Source organism: Lonchura striata, chromosome 24 (genome assembly GCF_050655825.1).
Source record: "Lonchura striata isolate lonStrDom1 chromosome 24, ASM5065582v1, whole genome shotgun sequence".
NCBI classification, from domain to species: Eukaryota; Metazoa; Chordata; class Aves; order Passeriformes; family Estrildidae; genus Lonchura; species Lonchura striata.
The window spans coordinates 2,623,555-2,641,530 of record NC_140726.1 but is presented as its reverse complement, the minus strand read 5'-3'; the positions used below and the strand labels follow the sequence as shown (position 1 = coordinate 2,641,530).

Sequence of the window (17,976 nt, the reverse complement as noted above, 5' to 3'; positions counted from 1 at the left end):
CACCTGTGAAGGGTGAGAATACAGATGTTATGATTCACGCCATCACAATCGGAAGCCGACCATTTCCTGATTACAATACACTAGAAGCGTTTATTGACCTGTCAGCTTTAACCACAATTTTCTACAAATCCATTTCCCACACTGGAGCAGAGTGCATGGGGCAGAGGCACCAGTGCAGCCCAGCTGTGCTGTGACCCCGGGGTGCAGCTCTGGGAGCTCCCCCAGTGCTGGGAGAAGCTCCAGAAGCTCCTGGACTCCCTGGTGTCCAGGCAGGCACTGGGCACAGTGGAGATGCAGCTGCTGGGGAGGAGCTGAGTCTCAGAACCCTCCCAAAGCCCCAGCTGCAGTGTTGTCCAAATCTGAGACAGTTACACAGGGCAGAGGCTCCAAAGTGAGCTACCTCCCCTTTAGTTTTATCCACTCCACTTTCACCAATAAGGAGAGATGAATGTGAGAAGATAGAAGTGAAAAAATAGCAGAACAGGGGAGAATGGTGCTGGGTGCCCCTGTAGGTGGGGTGATTAGTCCCACAGAGCAGCAAGCTAAACAGTTGGTGCTTTATTATTCTTCTGACATGAGTTCCACACTGGGAATTTTCTTCCTTCTTTTCTTTCTTTCTTTCTTTCTTTCTTTCTTTCTTTCTTTCTTTCTTTCTTTCTTTCTTTCTTTCTTTCTTTCTTTCTTTCTTTCTTTCTTTCTTTCTCTTTCTTTCTTTCTTTCTTCCTTCCTCTCCTCTCCTCTCCTCTCCTCTCCTCTCCTCTCCTCTCCTCTCCTCTCCTCTCCTCTCCTCTCCTCTCCTCTCCTCTCCTCTCCTCTCCTCTCCTCTCCTCTCCTCTCCTCTCCTCTCCTCTCCTCTCCTCTCCTCTCCTCTCCTCTCCTCTCCTCTCCTCTCCTCTCCCTGTTGTTTTTTCTTTTCTCCTTCTCTACCAGATGACACCATTTTCCATCCCCTCCCCAATCATCATTTCCATCCCCCAATCATCGGGTACCCAAAAATGCACCCTCCTGCCTTGGTCCTTGCCGTGTTGAGTCAGGAATGTGAATTTTTAATTCCTGTAAACACTGGGCACTGTTGTTCTTTCTTTGGCCAAGCGTTTCCTCTGGCCCCTGGGCAGGACATTGTCATTATTTTGTCAGTTTGTTGGTTCGGGTGTGAGAAGGATTGATCCTGCCTCTTTGGCTAACGTCACATGGACCACCCAAGGGATTGGGGCACGGGTGTGGAGGGACAGGACCGAGGGAGTGATGGAGAGCAGGGTCAGGTGGATTTTGGGAAGACATCCACTCTGTGAGGGTGGGAGGCCCTGCTATCTGTGTGCCACAGACCTTCTCCATCCCCTGAAGTGCTCAGCTCCAGCTTTGACAGAGCTTGGAGCAACTTGGTCCAAGCCCTGAGAACAGAAGGAGCTTCAGGGTCCTTGTCCTTCCCAGCCCAAATCATTCTGGGATTCGAGGATTTCCTCGGCACCGAGCCAAAGCACGCGCTGCTCCAGCCAGGACTTGGCAAAATCTCATTAGATTTTTAACAACAACCATTCCACAGACTCTTTTGAGGTTTTTTTCCTTAATGTGAACAACTTGAAGCCATGTGCCAGAGAAGAAACCTTTCTCCTGCCCTGCTGCGTGGAAAACCAGCACAGAGAGGGAGCAGGCAGCTGCAGGCAGCAGGGCCTGTCAAGATCGGGGAAACTGAGCTTAAGGTCAGACATCCCACTTGGCTGTGAACTAAACCCAGATTTCAAAAAGAAAAAAAAAAAAAACACAGCATACAGAACAACATTCATCGAAAGAAATTCTTTAAATTGCTAATAAATTTTAAGACAAAAAGCTGAAAGAATATTATTATAAAAAGCTGCTCATTTTTTGTGATTACTATTATGTTTTTTGAGAGGAAAAATATAGGAAAAATACGGTTTTTTTATTTTGTAATTCGCTTCATTTTTATGTCATAATTTTAATTGTTTTATTTTATAAAAGGAAAAAAAAAAAAAATCTTGGGCTACATTGCCGTATATGCCATCTTTCATTTCTATTTCCCATCTGTACATTTCCGTTGTCATTTCCATGGATGCATTTTCTCCCTCGGTGCCGCGGACAGGCGCAGGCCCGCGTGGACAAAGGACGAGCCCCCGGCGGGGCTCGGGGGATTTTGGGGATCGGGAAAGGACGGACGGAGCCGGGATGGGCGATGACGTCACGGCCGCCGCCCGCGCCCTGCCCGGTGACGTCACCGGCCCGGCCCCGCGCCTGCGCAGTGCGGGCGCAGCACCCCCGGCGCGGCGCGGAGGATGCGGGGCTGCAGGTGGGTGCGGGGATGGGCTGGGGGCGTCTGGGGTGAGGGGATGGGGGTGCAGAGGGGCTGGGGGCGTCAGGGGTGAGGGGATGGGGGCGTCAGGGGTGCGGGGCTGCAGGTGGGTGCGGGTCTGGGGAGGCCATGAAGGGTGCGGGGTTTGGGGGCCATGAATGCTGCGGGGTTTGGGGGGGGGGGCATGAAAGGTGCGGGGTTGCAGGAGGGTGCAGGGCTGGGGGGCCATGAATGGTGCGGGGTTTGGGGGGGGCATGAAGGATGCGGGGTTTGGGGGGGGGGCATGAAAGGTGCGGGGTTTGGGGGCCATGAAAGGTGCGGGGTTTGGGGGGGGCATGAAGGATGCGAGGCTGCAGGAGGGTGCGGGGCTGGGGGGCCGCGAAAGGTGCGGGGTTGCAGGTGGGTGCGGGGCTGAGGGGTCCATGAAGGATGCGGAGTTTGGGGGGGGGCATGAAAGGTGCGGAGTTGCAGGCGGGTGCGGGGCTGGGGGGAGCCGCGAAGGGTGCGGGGTTTGGGGGGGCATGAAGGATGCGGGGCTGCAGGCGGGTGCGGGGCTGAGGGGGCCATGAATGGTGCTGGGTTTGGGGGCCATGAAGGGTGCGGGGTTTGGGGGCCATGAAGGGTGCGGGGTTTGGGGGCCATGAAGGGTGCGGGGTTTGGGAGGGGGCTATGAAGAATGCGGGGTTGCAGGAGGGTGCGGGGTTTGGGGGGCCATGAATGGTGCGGGGTTTGGGGGGGCATGAAGGATGCGGGGTTTGGGGGGGCATGAAGGATGCGGGGCTGCAGGGGGGTGCGGGGTTTGGGGGGCCATGAAGGGTGCGGGGTTTGGGAGGGGGCCATGAAGAATGCGGGGTTGCAGGAGGGTGCGGGGTTTGGGGGGCCATGAATGGTGCGGGGCTGCAGGCGGGTGCGGGGTTTGGGGGGGGCCATGAAGGGTGCGGGGTTTGGGGGAGGCCATGAAGGGTGCGGGTTTGGGGAGCGCGGGCGATGCTGCCCTTGCAGGCGGTGCGGGGGGGTCGCACGGGGATGCGGTGCTGCGGGGGTGTCGGGTCTGGGGGCAGCGCGGGCTGATGTTGCGGGCAGGGCAGGGCCGTGCGGGGCCGGGGAGGTGCTCGCCCGCTGCGGGGGCGCTCTGGGGGTCGTGGGGCCGCGGGGGTGCGCCTGCGGGGAGCGGCGGAGGGAGGGGCGGCGAGCGCAGCGAGGGCGGGTCCGTGTGCGTGTTGGTGTGCGTGTGCGCAGGGCTGAGCGGGCGTGCAAGGATGTGCGTGCCCAGATGTGTGTGCAAGGGGTGTGTGTGCAAGGGATGTGTGTGCCCAGGTGTGTGTGCGGGTGTGCAAGGGATGTGTGTGCTGCTCGGTGTGTGCGGGTGTGCAAGGGATGTGCGTGCCCAGATGTGTGTGCAAGTGATGTGCATGTCCAGTTCAGTGTCTGTGGGTGCAGATGTGTGTGTGTGTTCAGGTCTCTGTGTGTGTGCAGATGTGTGTGCATGTCCAGATGTGTGTTCAGGTCTCTGTGTGTGTGCAGGTGTGTACATGTCCAGATGTGTGTGCAGGGCTGTGTGGGTGTGCAGGTGTGTGTGCAGGGCTGTGTGTGTGTGCAAGGCTGTGTGTGCAGGTGTGTGCATGTCCAGATGTGTGTTCAGGGCTGTGTGTGTGCAGATGTGTGTGCAGGGCTGTGTGTGTGTGCAAGGCTGTGTGTGTGTGCAGGTGTGTACATGTCCAGATGTGTGTGCAGGGCTGTGTGTGTGTGCAAGGCTGTGTGTGCAGGTGTGTGCATGTCCAGATGTGTGTGCAGGGCTGTGTGTCCGTGCAGATACATGTGCATGCAGGAGTGTGTGTGCATGTGAAGGTGTGTGTGTACAGCTGCAGGGGCACACGTGCAGGCACGTGGGTGTGCAGGTGTGTGCAGGTGTGTGCTGCTGGTGTTTGTGGGGCCTGGAGCTGGGTGCTGTGAGCATGTCGGGCTCCATGGTGCGTGTGTGGGGATGCACAAGTGCACAGTGGTGCATAATGTATGCGAGGGGATGCAGGCATGCACAGGGGTGCACTCTGTGTGTGTGCATGGCATTGCACGTGGGGATGCATGAGTGCATGGGCGTGCACACACGGACATCGTTGGGGGTGCAAAGGTGTGCACTCATGCACACGGTGGGGATGCATGAGTGCAAAGGTGTGCACTCATGCACACGGTGGGGATGCATGCTTGCAAAGGTGTGTGTGCGTGCAGACTTGCATGGGACAGGGCATGCATCCACCGGGGCACGTGGGGGTGACTGCCTGTGCAGTGTGTGCAGCCCAGCGCCTGTGCACCGCTGCAGCACACGTGCACCTGTGTGCAGACACTCTGTGCACACATGCACCGCTCCGTGTGCGTGCTTTGCATCTCTGTGCATGGCATGCATGTTCACAGGGAGCACCAGGCCCTGTCCCGTGTGTGTGTGTGTGTGTGTGAGTGCTGCAGGCGTGTGCAGGGCTGGGCTCCCCTGCAGGTGCACACGTGCAGGGTGTGCATGCTCAGGGCGTGTGCTGCAGGGCTGGGGGCACCCAGGGGGGCACACGTGCATGGGCTGCGGCGGTGCTGCACAGGGCTGTGACCCAACACCCTTTCAGGGCAGGTTTTCCCCAGAGCTGGGATGTCTGTGCTCCCCTCCCCAGGGAAGCATGGCCAGGCCTGGGTGCTGCCACCTCTGCTGGGCTGCTCCGGGCTTACTACTGAGTTACTCCTTGCTTCCTCTGAGGCTACTGCTGGGATATTCTCAGTAATCTCCTGAGGGAGTAGTGAAATACTATCAAGACACAGCTGAGATGCTCTCAGGGTGCTGCTGAGATGCTCTGAGGTTACTAGAATGCGGGCAGGCTACTCTGCAGACAGCAGTAAGGGACTTCCAGAGTGCCATTAAGGTACTCCCAGGATACTCTGTAAATACTACTGGGATGCTGCAAAAGCTCTGCTAATGTACCATCAGGCTGCTACTAAGATACTTCCAGAGCTGATACTGAGGCACTCGTAGGAAGGTACCACTGGAGCAGCTCACACAAGGTTCCTCTCAAGATACATGCAGGTTGCTTTCAGTGTAGTTGTGGGGCAGTAAGAAAATATCAGGATAATTCTTTGTGCTACCAAAGTGCCACCAGCACACTGAGGATAACAGCTGTGTCCCGTGACACCACTGCTAGGATCCTATCAGGACACTCGTTATCTACTACTGTGATACTATCAGGGCACCAGGATGCTCCTGACAGAATCAGGATATTCCTGCCTGTGCTAGTACAACATCAGGACAGTGCTGAGCTACTCAATGCTGACTGCTACTAGGATACTCTCAGTGCAGCACAAAGCTACTATAAGAATGTTGCTAAGGTATTATCAGGCTAACACTCCAAAGCAACACTTTGCTAATTGTAAATGTATTGCTAATGCTAATGAGTATTGCTGACAAGGCACTACTAAGATACTACAGGGTCGTTGCTAGGATACAACATTACTGGTACTACCATGATGCTACCAGGATATTATCACAAAGTTCCCGAGGTGCTGCCAGGACAAGAGTCAGCTTTCTCAGGATAAAAGTGCAGCTCTCTGTAGGATACTTCCAAGATGCTACAAGGGCCCTACAAAAGTCATGGTAAGATACTTCTGGGATGCCATCAGGGCACCACTCACATTTTTGGGGTATTGTCAGCACATTACTGATATTTGAAGGCTACTTGCTTAGTAGTGATGTAGTGTCAGAATAAGCCCTTTTGTGACTCAGAGATGGGGTAACTGAGAGGTGGCAAAAGCTGAAAGGCCAAGAAACATTTATAATGTATTGTGATTAGGAAATAGTCCACTTCTGATTGTAACAACATGAATTGGAACATCTGTACTGTCTCACCCTTTACATGGGACTGAAAATGGAATAAAAGTTTTTAAAACACCTCTCAGCTGCCCCATCTCTGCATCAGAAAAGGGCATCATCCAACAGTATAGCATAAGGATACAACTAAGATACTACCACTTCAGGGAAATGGATAGCAGTATGACATTTTTTACATACTGAACTGCTTGGACAACTATCAGTACTTTGTTGCAACTATGAAATTGCAACTCGAATAGTGCCACAATAGCAGAATATTTCTTTTGAAGGTAGCCCGTCCTGTTGGGTTACTGCCAGGATACTACAGAGATGCCGTTGGTTGTGTAGCAGCCCTGGCAGCAGCGAAGGGAACGGGGAGCCGGGTGTTGTAAGCTGTGAGTAGCCCGGTGCCTGACGGGCACCCTGTCCCTGCAGCTAAGGCAGCACGTCGGTGTTGAGGAGGATGGAGGCGCCGCTGGTCAGTCTGGAGGAGGAGTTCGAGGAGGGGCCCGGGGACGATGGGGGGTCGCTGCCGCGCCCCGCGGACCCCGCGCTGGCCGAGCTGGAGAGCTTCTCGGCCGAGATGATGAGCTTCAAGTCCATGGAGGACCTGGTGCAGGAGTTCGACGAGAAGCTCACCGTGTGCTTCCGCAACTACGACGCCGCCACCGAGGGCCTGGCGCCCGTGCGGGGGCGGCTCCAGGCGCAGGAGGAGGAGGAGCGCCTGCAGGATGAGGAGTGAGTAAGGCCCCCCTGCTCCTGGGGCCACTTCACACCCGAACCCCCCCCGCGGGGCGCGCTACCTCCCAGCGCCGCGGCACGGCCGCGCTCCGCGCCGTACTCCGTGTAGTATCCTATGAGTAAGGGTCTGCGTGCCGCCTTGCATGCTGGCACGGTGCAGCCCACATGCAGCTCGGCCCCTTGCATCACGGCACAGTCATGCAGCAGCATGGAATAGCCGTGTAGTATCATTTGAGTAGCCGTGTAGTATCTTTTGAGTAGCTGTGTAACATCCTGTAAGTAGGCCACCCTCAAGCCTGCATGCATCCTTTCATGGTCTTAAAACACTCCCAGAGCATGCAGTCCAGCTCACAGCATGACTGTGTAGCACTTCAGAGTACTGGTGTATCTTATGAGTAACACCCCCCCTGCGGCCTGTTGCTCCTCCTTGTGCTCACATGCAAATCACCACCTGAACTGTGCTGTGATCATACAGCACCTTGCAGTATGTGTGCAGGATCCTTGGAGTATCTGTGTAGGATCCTTGGAGTAGCTGTTTAGGATCCTTGGAGTAGCTGTGTAGGATCCTTGGAGTAGCTGTTTAGGATCCTTGGAGTAGCTGTGTAGGATCCTTAGAGTAGCTGTGTGAGGTCCCTGGAGTAGCAGCCTGTGAGGAGGAAAAGCAGCGTGTTCATGCCACGTTGCAGGGGCCATAGCATTGTCTGTGCAAGGAAAGCCCCAGGGGCTGAGCATAAACCTTGAGTAAGGTGTGAGTAGAGCTCGGCCACCCCCTCTGTACCATTGTAGGGAACAGCCAAATTCCCTAGGGTGAAATTCCCCCCTAGGCTCCCCAGTTATTGTTGTGCATTTTGTGTTAAATTCTACAGTTCCATTAAAAACCTTGCTTTGTTACAAAATGCCATTTTTCCCTGCAAATCCTTGAGCTTTTTCCTCATGACGATAACACACTATCACATTTCCCGTGGATTTTTCCTCTGTTGAATTTGAATTATTCCAAAATTGCTAACCCTTATTCTCACCAAGCAAAGGGGCTGCTTTCAACCCAAAAAGCCCCGAATCCTTTGGTTTTGTTGGTTTGTGTTTGGATTTTCTTTTCCCCCCAAACCCACTGAAGCTGAATTGATTTTTGCAATCGGTCGAATTCACGGTTTTTGAGAGCAAAATGCAGCTTGGCTGCGCGCCGGGGCTGCCGCGCTGTCGCCGCTTTGTGCCACTTATTGTGTCTTTTTTGGGTCACTTTGGGCAAAACAGGGCTTTTTTTTTTAGTCTTCTTTCAATGAGCCCTGTGTGCAGGCCAGGGGAGGAGCCATGGCCTCACAGGCGCTGGATTTCCAGAGTTTTTAACCATTTCTTGCCATAATTAACTCAGAAATCACTGCTGGTTTTGGCCTGCCCCTGTGCATTGCTGGTCCTTTAAGAGCAGTGAAAATAAAAATCAAATTTGAGGGAATAATTACTCATTTGCTGTGCTTTGTTAAAAAATAAGTATTTAAGATTTGGCATCCGCATTTTTGCCTGTTAACTTGTGAAATCTGTAATTCCAAGGGGAATTCAGCCCTGGTGAAAAGGGAGATAGAATAAATCCCACAAATGAGCAGGTTTGGGGTTGGAAAAGGGGAAATGGTTTTGGGGTGATTTTCAGGATTGAACCCCCCATTTCTGGTGGGAGAATGGGAGGGGTTGCCTGAGATGGGGAGAAAATTTCTGATCTCTGTCTGTGCCTTTCCCCTCATTTTTGACATTTTCCTCGCATTTTTGGCCTTTTTCTCAATGTTGCCACTTTTTAGCTCTTTTTTCCCCATTTTCTGTCTTTCTCCTCCATTTCTTCCCTTTTCTCCACTTTCCCTGCCCTTTTCTCCATTTCCCCCCTCATTCTCCCTTTTTTCTTACATTTTCTCTTTTTCTCTTTTTCCCCATTCCCCTTTTCTCCTGATTTTTCCTCTTTTCCTTTTTTGGCCCTTTTCCTCCTTTTCCTATTCTCAGTTTTCTCCTCTTTCCTCTTCTTCCCTTTTTCCCTCTTTCTCCATTTCCCACCATTATTTTCTTCTCCCTCTTTCTCATTTTTTCTTCCATTTCCACCCTTTTACCCAGATTTTCCTTCCCCCACTTCTTCCCCTTTCCCCCTTTTTTCCATCTTCTTCTTTACCCCTTTTTTTCTCTTTTCTCCTCTTTCCTCTTTTTTCCCCCTTTCCTTTTTTTTCCCCATCCGTCCCCCTCTTTTCCTTTTTCTTTCTTTATTTTCTCCTCATTTGATCAGGATTTCAGGACAGCATTTTAGGGTATTTTTAGGTGTTGAAAAGTGACATTTTGGGGTCTCTGGGGTATTTCAGTGAGGGGGTTGGGTGGTTGGAACATGACAGGGTGGCATTTTGGAGCTTTGGGACCTTTAGGGGCATTTTGGGGGTATTTCAGAAGAGCATTTGGGGACAGTTTGGAGTGTTCCAGGGCAGTATTTTGAGGTGTTTTTGGGGTCTTTCAGAGAGTCTTGGGGCTTTGGGACTGCTTTAAGAGAATGTTTTGTGCCACTTCAGAGCACCATGGTGATATTTTTGAGTGGCATTTGGGGACATCTAGAGATATTTTGGGACATTGCTGTGACCTTTTGGAGTGTTTTGATAGCAGCATTTCAAAATGACATTTAGGGGGCATCTCAGGTGCTGGGGCAGCATTTTTGGGTACATTGGGGTATTTCAGAGCAGTATTTCATAATGCTATTTTGAGACGCTTTGGGGTCTTCTAGGACAGCATTTAGGGTTTTCTAGGATATCATTTGGGGTGTTTTGGAATATTTCAGGCATCTCAGTGGCATCTGGGGGTTTTTGGAGGTCATTTCAGGATGTTTCCGGGCTGCATTTCGGGATGTTTCGCGGCATCTTGGCAGGCAGTTTTTTTGGGCTGTGTCTCTGAGGTGCAACATTTTGGGATCAGCACTCACCAGGCGCCTCCCTGCAGGGTCTGGGATGCTCTGACCGATGGCTTTGCCCCCCGGAGCTCCCCCCGGCCGTGGCAGCTCCCTGGGACTGAGACCCTCGATGGCAGCGACCCCCAGGTACGGCTCTGACATCCCCTCCTGGTCCCCTGGCTGTGACTGACAGCTGTCAGTCAGCCCCGGGGCTCAGCAGCCATCATGGCACTGCAAACTACCCAAAAAGGCTTGTTTTAGCACCTGGTCCTTGCCAGTTGACCCCCATGCCTCGGGTGGGGTGGGTGTTTTTGGGGTAGAAAATGGGTTTTTATCTGTAGTGAGTTTGTGCTGTCAATAGCTGCTTCTGGGGTTGTAAAAATGTCCCAATATCCACAGAATTGAACTCATTTGGATGTGTTGCTTAAGGGGGAAGAGAAAATAACTTCCTTGGGTTATTTTATGCTAAAAAGGTGGGAAAAAAGAAGGTGCCTCCTCACCGAACATCTCTGTCCATCCATTCCCTGGAGGTGTTCCCCTCTGCCATGTCCCCACCTGGTGTCCCACCCTGTGTCTCCATCAGACCTCTCCAGTTCAGCCCCACCATCCCTCATCTCCCCCTCCAGCAGCATCCCCATGTCTCCACCAAGCGTGTCCAACACCACTTTCCATCCATCACCTGCATCCATCACCTCCATCCATCACCTCCATCCAGCACCTCCATCCATCACCTCCATCCAGCACCTCCATCCAGCTCACCTGGACTTCTCCCTGCCCTCTTCCTGCTCCATGGCTCCATTCTACAGCTCTCCATCCAACACTCCTGTCCAACATCTCCATCCACCTCTGGCAACACCTCCCGCTCCAGGGCTGTCCACTGTCCTGCTCAAAGCCCCATCCAACATCCATCTCCATGGAATACCCTCAATCCAACATGTCCCATCTGATGTCCCCCTCCAGTGTCTCCCCATGCCACCCCCCATGTCCCCGTGAGCCAGGGTGGTGGCTGTCCCCATGCCAGGGCTGTGGCTGTGTCCATGCTGGGGCCATGCCCACACCAGGCTGGGCCTGTGGTGCCACCAAGGCTGCCCAGCCTGTGTCTCCTGCAGCTCGGTGGGAAGGAGGAGGAGGAGGAAGAGGAGGAGGAGCTCACTGAGAGGAGTGAGCAGGACTCTGGGATCAACGAGGAGCCGCTGCTGACAGCTGAGCAGGTACCCATGGGCATCTGGAGCCCTGCATGTCCTCCAAAATCCAGACTTGGCCACCTCAGCCCCGTGACCACGAGCTGGAAGCACAAGAAAAAGCCAAATCCCAGCATCTTGGGGTGTGGCATGCAGGACCTGGAATGTGGATGTGGACAGAAGTGGAGTTGTGGGTGCTGTGGGATTTGGGTGCACCTGGCAAGGTGGGCTGTGGGTGCTGCTGTACAAAAGGGGTGGCATGGGGGGAAGGATAAAGGGGGGAGCAGAGGTGGGATGCAGATGTGGGGTGCAGGACGCAGGTGCCAGATGGGGGTGCAGGATGCACGGTACAGGTGTGGGGAGGGGGATGTGGAGGCAGCACAGGGCATGGATAGGGAATGCAGGTGGAGATGCAGGATGCAGGAGGAGGGTGCAGAGAGCAGGATGCAGACAGGTGCAGGATGCAGATGTAGAAGTGGATGCAGGTCCTCGGTGTCCACGGAATGTGGGATGCAGATGCAGGATGCAAACGGAGGATCCAGGGCACAGATGGATGTAAATGCAGGTGTTGATGTAAGATGAAGGGAGCAGAATGCAGATGCAGGATGGAGGGGAGGATGCAGAATGCTGATAAGGATGGAGGATGGAGGGAGCTGGCTGCAGATGGAGGATGAAGATAGAGGATGCAGGTGCAGGATGAAGGGAGCAGTTGCAGATGTTTGTGCAGGACAGGAGTGCAAGGAGCAGGTGCAGGATGGTTGCAGGTGTGGGTACAGGACAGGAATGCAGGGAGTGGGTGCAGGGAGCGGGTGCAGAACAGTCGCAGGTGTGGCTGCAGGATGTGTGGGGTGCTAGGTGCAGGTAGGATGCAGGTGCACATGGAGGTCACTGATGCCCCACAGGTCATCGAGGAGCTGGAGGAGCTCATGCAGAGTTCACCTGACCCTGAGGCTGACCCCGAGGGTGAGGAGGAAGAGGAGGAGGAGGATGAGGAGGAGGAGGAAGAAACAAAGGCTGATGCTGAAGGCAAAGGTGGTGGCGGGGGCACGGAGCCCATCCTGCTGCGGGAGCTGCATCCCGCCTTCAACAACAACTGCTCCCATGAAGGTATGGCCAGCAAAGCCCAGGCCAGTCACTTTTTGGGGACAATTCCAACCAAATTGGACAACTAAGTCTCTCCAGGCCTCAGTGCTGGCGTGCTCTGGGACTTGGCCAGAAGGGCTCTTGGCAAAAACTGTGAAGAAAACAGGGATCTGGCTTTTGGTGTGGAAAGGGTTCACCAGGAGTCTTTGTGTTCTGCATGGGGCGTTACACACACACGGGATTTGTCCTGGTGGCGTGGGCTGTGTCACCAACAAGCCCAGGCACTTCACTCATTGCTCTGCTGTTTATCACACTGTGCAGGTTACTAATCACACCATGTCACTAATTGCACCGTGCATGTCACTAATTGCACCATGCATGTCAATAATCACACCATATATGTCACTAGTTGCACGATGCATGTCAGTAATTGCACCATACATGTCACTAATCACATCCTGCCTGTCACTAATTGCACTGTGAAGATCACTGAGTGCACCTTGCATGTCACTAATCGTGCCAGGAAGTCCCTTAATTACTCTGGGCACATGGTTTATGGCGCTGAGCATATCAGCAATTGCACAACGGGTTTATCTCTTGGTGTGTCAGAAAATGCAGAGCCCATCTCGCTCGGCGCGAGATGCACTTTCATGGTCGCAGTGTGCGTTTCACTGACTGCACTGGGGGTGCCCCTGACTGCACCAGGCATTTCCCTCCTTTCCCCATGCATGGCACTGGCTGCAGAGTCCAGAGGAGGCCACGGAGATACCCCAAAGGTGGCGGCACCTCTGCTGGGGAGAGCTGGGGAGGAGAAGCTCCAGGGAGAGCTCAGAGCCCCTCCAGAGCCTAAAGGGGCTGCAGGAGAGCTGGAGGAGAGGGACTGGGGATAAGGGATGGAAGGACAGGACACAGGGAATGGCTCCCACTGCCAGGGGGCCGGGCTGGATGGGAGATTGGGAATTGGGAATTGTTCCCCGCGAGGGTGGGCACAAGATTCCCAGAGCGGCTGTGGCTGCCCCCGGATCCCTGGCAGTGCCCGAGGCCAGGCTGGACCCTGGGGCATGGAGCAGCCTGGGCTGGTGGAGGGCTGGTTGGCGGGCAGGGCGGTGGCTGTGCCCTGCCTGGCGGGCCGTGCGGACTCGGGGCTGTGGCTGCGGCAGGGCTGGGGCAGCTGTCGGCGCGGGAGCTGCTGGCGGCCGCGGGCCGCGCCGAGGCGGCGAGCCGGGCGCTCTCGGCCGAGCTGGTGGCGCAGCTGGCGCGGCGGGACGAGCTGGCCTTCGAGAAGGAGGTGAAGACAGCCTTCATCGGGGCGCTGCTGGCCGTGCAGGGCGAGCAGCGGGAGCAGCGCGAGGCCGCCCGCCGCCGCCGCAGGGACAAGGGGCTGAGCCCGCAAGGGGCGCGCCCCGAGCGCGGCAGCACCATGCCCCGCAAGGTGGGCACGGGAGCGGGGTGCCTCGGGGGTCGGGGAGGAGGTGCGGGGATGTGCGGACACCGTGGGGCAAGGGGATGAGGGATGGGATGGGAATAGGGACACGGGGAAGAGGGACATGGGGGCAAGGCGATGGGATGGGGTGGGATGGGATGGGATGGGATGGGATGGGGTGGGATGGGATGGGGTGGGATGGGGTGGGATGGGATGGGATGGGATGGGATGGGATGGGATGGGATGGGATGGGATGGGATGGGATGGGATGGGATGGGATGGGACAGACCGGGAGCGGGGTGCCTCGGGGGTCAAGGAGGAGGTGCGGGGATGTGGGGACACTGTGGGACAAGGGGGTGAGGATTGGGATGGGAATAGGGACACGAGGCAGAGGGACATGGGGGCGAGGCGATGGGATGGGATATTGGATGTGATGGGATGGGAATGGGGCAGGGTGGGGCAGAGAGACATGGGGGCAATGGGATGGGATACAGGATGGGATGGGATGCGGGATGCAATAGGATGGGATAGGATGGGAATAGCGACAGGATGGGCCAGAGGGACATGGGGGTGATGGGATCGGATGGGATATTGGATGGGATGGGATGGGCTAGGATGGGAATAATGACAGGATGGGGCAGAGGGACATGGGGATGATGGGGTGGGATATGGGATGGGATGCGGGATGGGATGGGATACAGGATGTGATGGGATGGGAATAGCGACAGGATGGGGCAGAGTGGCATAGGAAGGACATAGGACAGCGACAGGGGGACTTGGAGCACGGAGACAAAGGAATATGGGATGGCAGTATGGAGCAGAGTGCTGGGATCTGGGCAGGCTGTGGATGTGGGAGTCAGGGAGTTGTGAGGGATGCTGGTGCCCAGAGGAGGTGCCACGGGTGTTGTTGCTGTCCCCGGGAGGTGACAGGGTGACACGTTGTCCCCCCAGCGCTTCAGCATGGAGGGCATCTCCAGCATCCTGCACTCCGGCCTGCGCCAGACTTTTGGTCCTACCACCAACGAGAAGCAGGTGCCTTCCCCCCCTCCAAAAAACAAAATTGCCCAAATCTGTTTTCACTCCTCTCTGCACTCCCCATTCCCCTGCATTCCCTAACCCCTTGTTAAAATCTTTCTTCACTTTACAAAACTGCTCCATCCCCTACTTCCTGCTAATCCCTCTTGAAAAAATTACCTGTTTTCACCCCGAAAGGTCCTCCCTGAGGAGGGATGGATTTGGGTGGAGTTTGCAGCACCCAGTTAGTTCAGTACTCCCCGGAATACCTGCAAATTAAATACAATTGCAGGAATTTTGCAGAAATACTCTATTTTTGCATAAATTTGCCTTAAGACAATGCAAAAAACAGGCAGTTTTGTGCCATCTGAGTTTTTTGGGGTGGCTTTTGTTTTTGCAGTACCTGAACACGGTGATTCCCTACGAGAAGAAGGGCTCACCACCCTCTGTTGAGGACCTGCAGATGCTCACCAACAGTGAGTATTCATTCAAGCAGCTTTTTTTGTGTCAGCATCACATGTTTTGGGGACACAAAGGCACATTTTGTTTTGCTTCAGTGGCTGCAGTTTGGGATATCATTGCAGCACAAAAGTTTAGGGGAATTTCTGCATCATTGCAGCACGGGCAGTTTAAGGTGCTGCCACCCACGCTGCATCATCATTGCAGCAAACCCACCTGGTGAGGAAAATCCCTGTTTTGCATCACTGCAGCACAGCTGGTTGGCAGCCAACACCTCCCCCCAGTTTATGCTCCATTTACCAGGAGGTCTGGGGTAAATCACCCATTCTGCACTGCCACAGACTGGCTACCTGGGGATGGAAGCCCTTTTTGTGTGTGTGTTCCCAGGCCTGCTGCATAAATTGTGTGGGGAAAGTGTGTGGCAACTGTGGGGCTGGTTTTGGGGGGAAAAGGGACATTTTGGGGGCAGCAGGGCCAGGCTCACAGGTTTGTTCTCCCTCCCAGTCCTGTTTGCTATGAAGGAGGGGAATGAGAAGGTGCCCACTCTGCTCACGGATTACATCCTCAAAGGTACCTGCACCCCTCGTGCATCCTTCACACAGCTCCTCTGCAGATCCCTTCTGCATCCTCCTGCCTCTCCACTGCATCCTTTGTGCATCCTTTGCCCATCCCTGTTGCATCCTCATTCATCCCTGTTGCATCTCCTGTGCATCCTCGAGGAATCCCAGATACATCCTGTGGCATTCCTCCTGCATCCCTCCTGCATCTCTGCTGCATCCTCCACGCATCCTGCAGGGATCCTGGCTGCATTTCCTGCACATCCCTCAGGCATTCTTTGTACAGCTCTCCTCTCCTGAGACAGCTGTCTGTCTCACAGGCACCTCTGGAGGTACCTGTGCAGCTTCCTGCCCCATCCTTCATCCACACAGCCTCATCACCCTCTGTGTGCCCTCCTTCACCCCCCATGCCCCAGCAGGCACCCTCCTCTGCCTCCCTTGGGCATCCCCATGCATCTTCTTGCATCTCCTGGGCATCCCTGGGCATCTCCCACACCCCTCTTGTGCATCCTTGTGCATCCTGCCGAGTCCTGGTGCGTCCTTCATGCTTTTCCTGTGCACTGCTGTGTGTGTGCATTCCTTGTGCATCCCTTTTGTGCTCCTCCTGCATTCATGTGCAGCCTCGTGCAGCGTTTCTGCATCCTTGTGTGCCCAGGTGCCTCATTTGCCCTCCTGCATGTCCCTGTGTGTGTCCCTGTGCCCTCCTGGCTGTCCTTGTGTGTGTCCTTGTGCTCTCCTGCCTGTCCTGTGCACACTCGTGTGTCCCTGTGTGGCCCCCAGGCACCCTTGGGTGCCCCTGCCCATCCACGTGCAGCCCAGTGCAGGCCTGTGAGTCACTGTGCCCCCTCGTGCAGCGTTGCACTGTGCATTCTTGTGCATCCCCATGCATGCTTGTGCATCCTCCAGCATCCTTCTACACCCCTGTACATGCTCATGGATCCCTGTGCATTCTCCTGAATCCCTGTGCATCCTCCTGTATTCCAATGCATCCTCCTGCATTCCTGTGCATCCTCTTGCATTCCAATGCATCCTCATGCATCCTTATGCATCTCTGTGCCTGCTCATGCATCCCTGTGCATCCTCATGCATCCCTGTACATTCTCCTGCATGCCAGTGCATCCTCCTGCATCCTTCTACACCCCTGTACATGCTCATGGATCCCTGTGCATTCTCCTGAATCCCTGTGTATCCTCCTGCATCCCTGTGCATCCTCCTGCATTCCTGTGCATCCTCTTGCATTCCAATGCATCCTCATGCATCCTTGTGCATCCCTGTGCCTGCTCATGCATCCCTCTGCATCCTCCTGCATCCCTGTGTATGCTCCTTCATCCCTGTGCATCCCTATGCATTCTGCATGCCAATGCATCCTTCTGCATCCCTGTGCATCCTCCTGTATTCTTGTGCATCCTCTTGCAGTCCAATGCATCCTCATGCATCCTTGTGCACCCCTCTGCATCCTCCTGCATCCCTGTGCATCCCTATGCATTCTCCTGCATGCCAGTGCATCCTCCTGCATCCCTGTGCATCCTCCTGCATTCCAATGCACCTCCATGCTTCCCCACACACCCCTGTGCATGCTCCTGCCTCACTGCACCCCGGGTGCCCCCGTGCAGTGCCCCAGCCCCTCTGTCTCTCTCTCTCTCTCTGCAGTGCTCTGCCCGACCTGACGCGGTGCTGCCCCCACACTCCCACCCCAAAACGGGGCCAAACCCCAGGAAAAAGGGTCACCCACCCGTGGCTGCCCCTCCCTGCACTTCCCCCTTTGCACAGCTGGGAATAAAGAATTCCTTACATTAATTAGGCAACCGGTGTCCAGTGTCTGTGTCTCCTGCTTTGCAATTTTTTGATAGGAAAAGGATGTTTTTAAGCAAAAAAATCCCAGCGTAGACTAAGCTCATGAATATTCTGGGATCTCTAAAAAACACAAATGTCTGGCTAACGAGCAGCTGCCACCAGCAGAGGGGCAAAATTCAGATTACATTTCCATTCTCGGGGATTTTTCCCATTTTTTCACATTTCTGTGGCCCGATTTTCTGCTACAAATTGTGCAAACATCACCCAGAAGATCAACCCATTATTAAGGAATGGCTCATTAAGGGACAGGGGGGCTTCCATCACTTCCACGTGGGGAAGAATTGCTGTGTTTTGGGGATTGTCACTCATTTTGGATAAGAGTGCCTAATTTGGGGGTTGGTGCTCGTTTCTGCAGAGCGTTGTCCACTTTGAGGCAAATTCAGTCATTTTGGGGAAGTCACTTATTTTGAGGAGAGTCACTCACTTCCAGAAGGAGCAGTTTGGGACAGCTTCCTTAGGGGGCATGTCACTCATTTTTGTGGGAGAATTTTTGGAGAATACAACTCCTTTTGCAGTGAGCACCCATTTTGGGGGAGAATCACTCATTTCAGGGAGAGATTAGCCCCTTTTGGGTCATCACTGGATTCTTAGCATCCCTCATTTCTGGAAACCATCACTC

At 54.6% G+C, this 17,976-nt stretch overlaps 1 protein-coding gene across 2 annotated transcripts; it reads left to right on the top strand.

Moving 5' to 3' along the window:
* The first annotated feature begins 2,251 nt into the window (after nucleotides 1-2,251).
* On the top strand, nucleotides 2,252-17,308 carry FEZ1 (fasciculation and elongation protein zeta 1). 2 transcript variants are annotated; one of them, XM_021525793.3, is made up of 10 exons: nucleotides 2,252-2,302; nucleotides 6,579-6,881; nucleotides 9,837-9,933; nucleotides 10,896-10,997; nucleotides 11,870-12,074; nucleotides 13,211-13,482; nucleotides 14,425-14,505; nucleotides 14,888-14,963; nucleotides 15,451-15,516; nucleotides 17,154-17,308. In XM_021525793.3, the coding sequence occupies exons 2-10, from the start codon at nucleotides 6,607-6,609 to the stop codon at nucleotides 17,168-17,170; spliced, it is 1,191 nt and encodes a 396-aa protein (XP_021381468.1). In that variant the 5' UTR covers nucleotides 2,252-2,302; nucleotides 6,579-6,606; the 3' UTR covers nucleotides 17,171-17,308. The 2 variants fall into 2 exon arrangements, with proteins under 2 accessions (XP_021381468.1, XP_085416295.1); XM_085560169.1 differs by lacking the exon at nucleotides 2,252-2,302 and adding an exon at nucleotides 2,831-2,847.
* The last annotated feature ends 668 nt before the right edge of the window (nucleotides 17,309-17,976 follow it).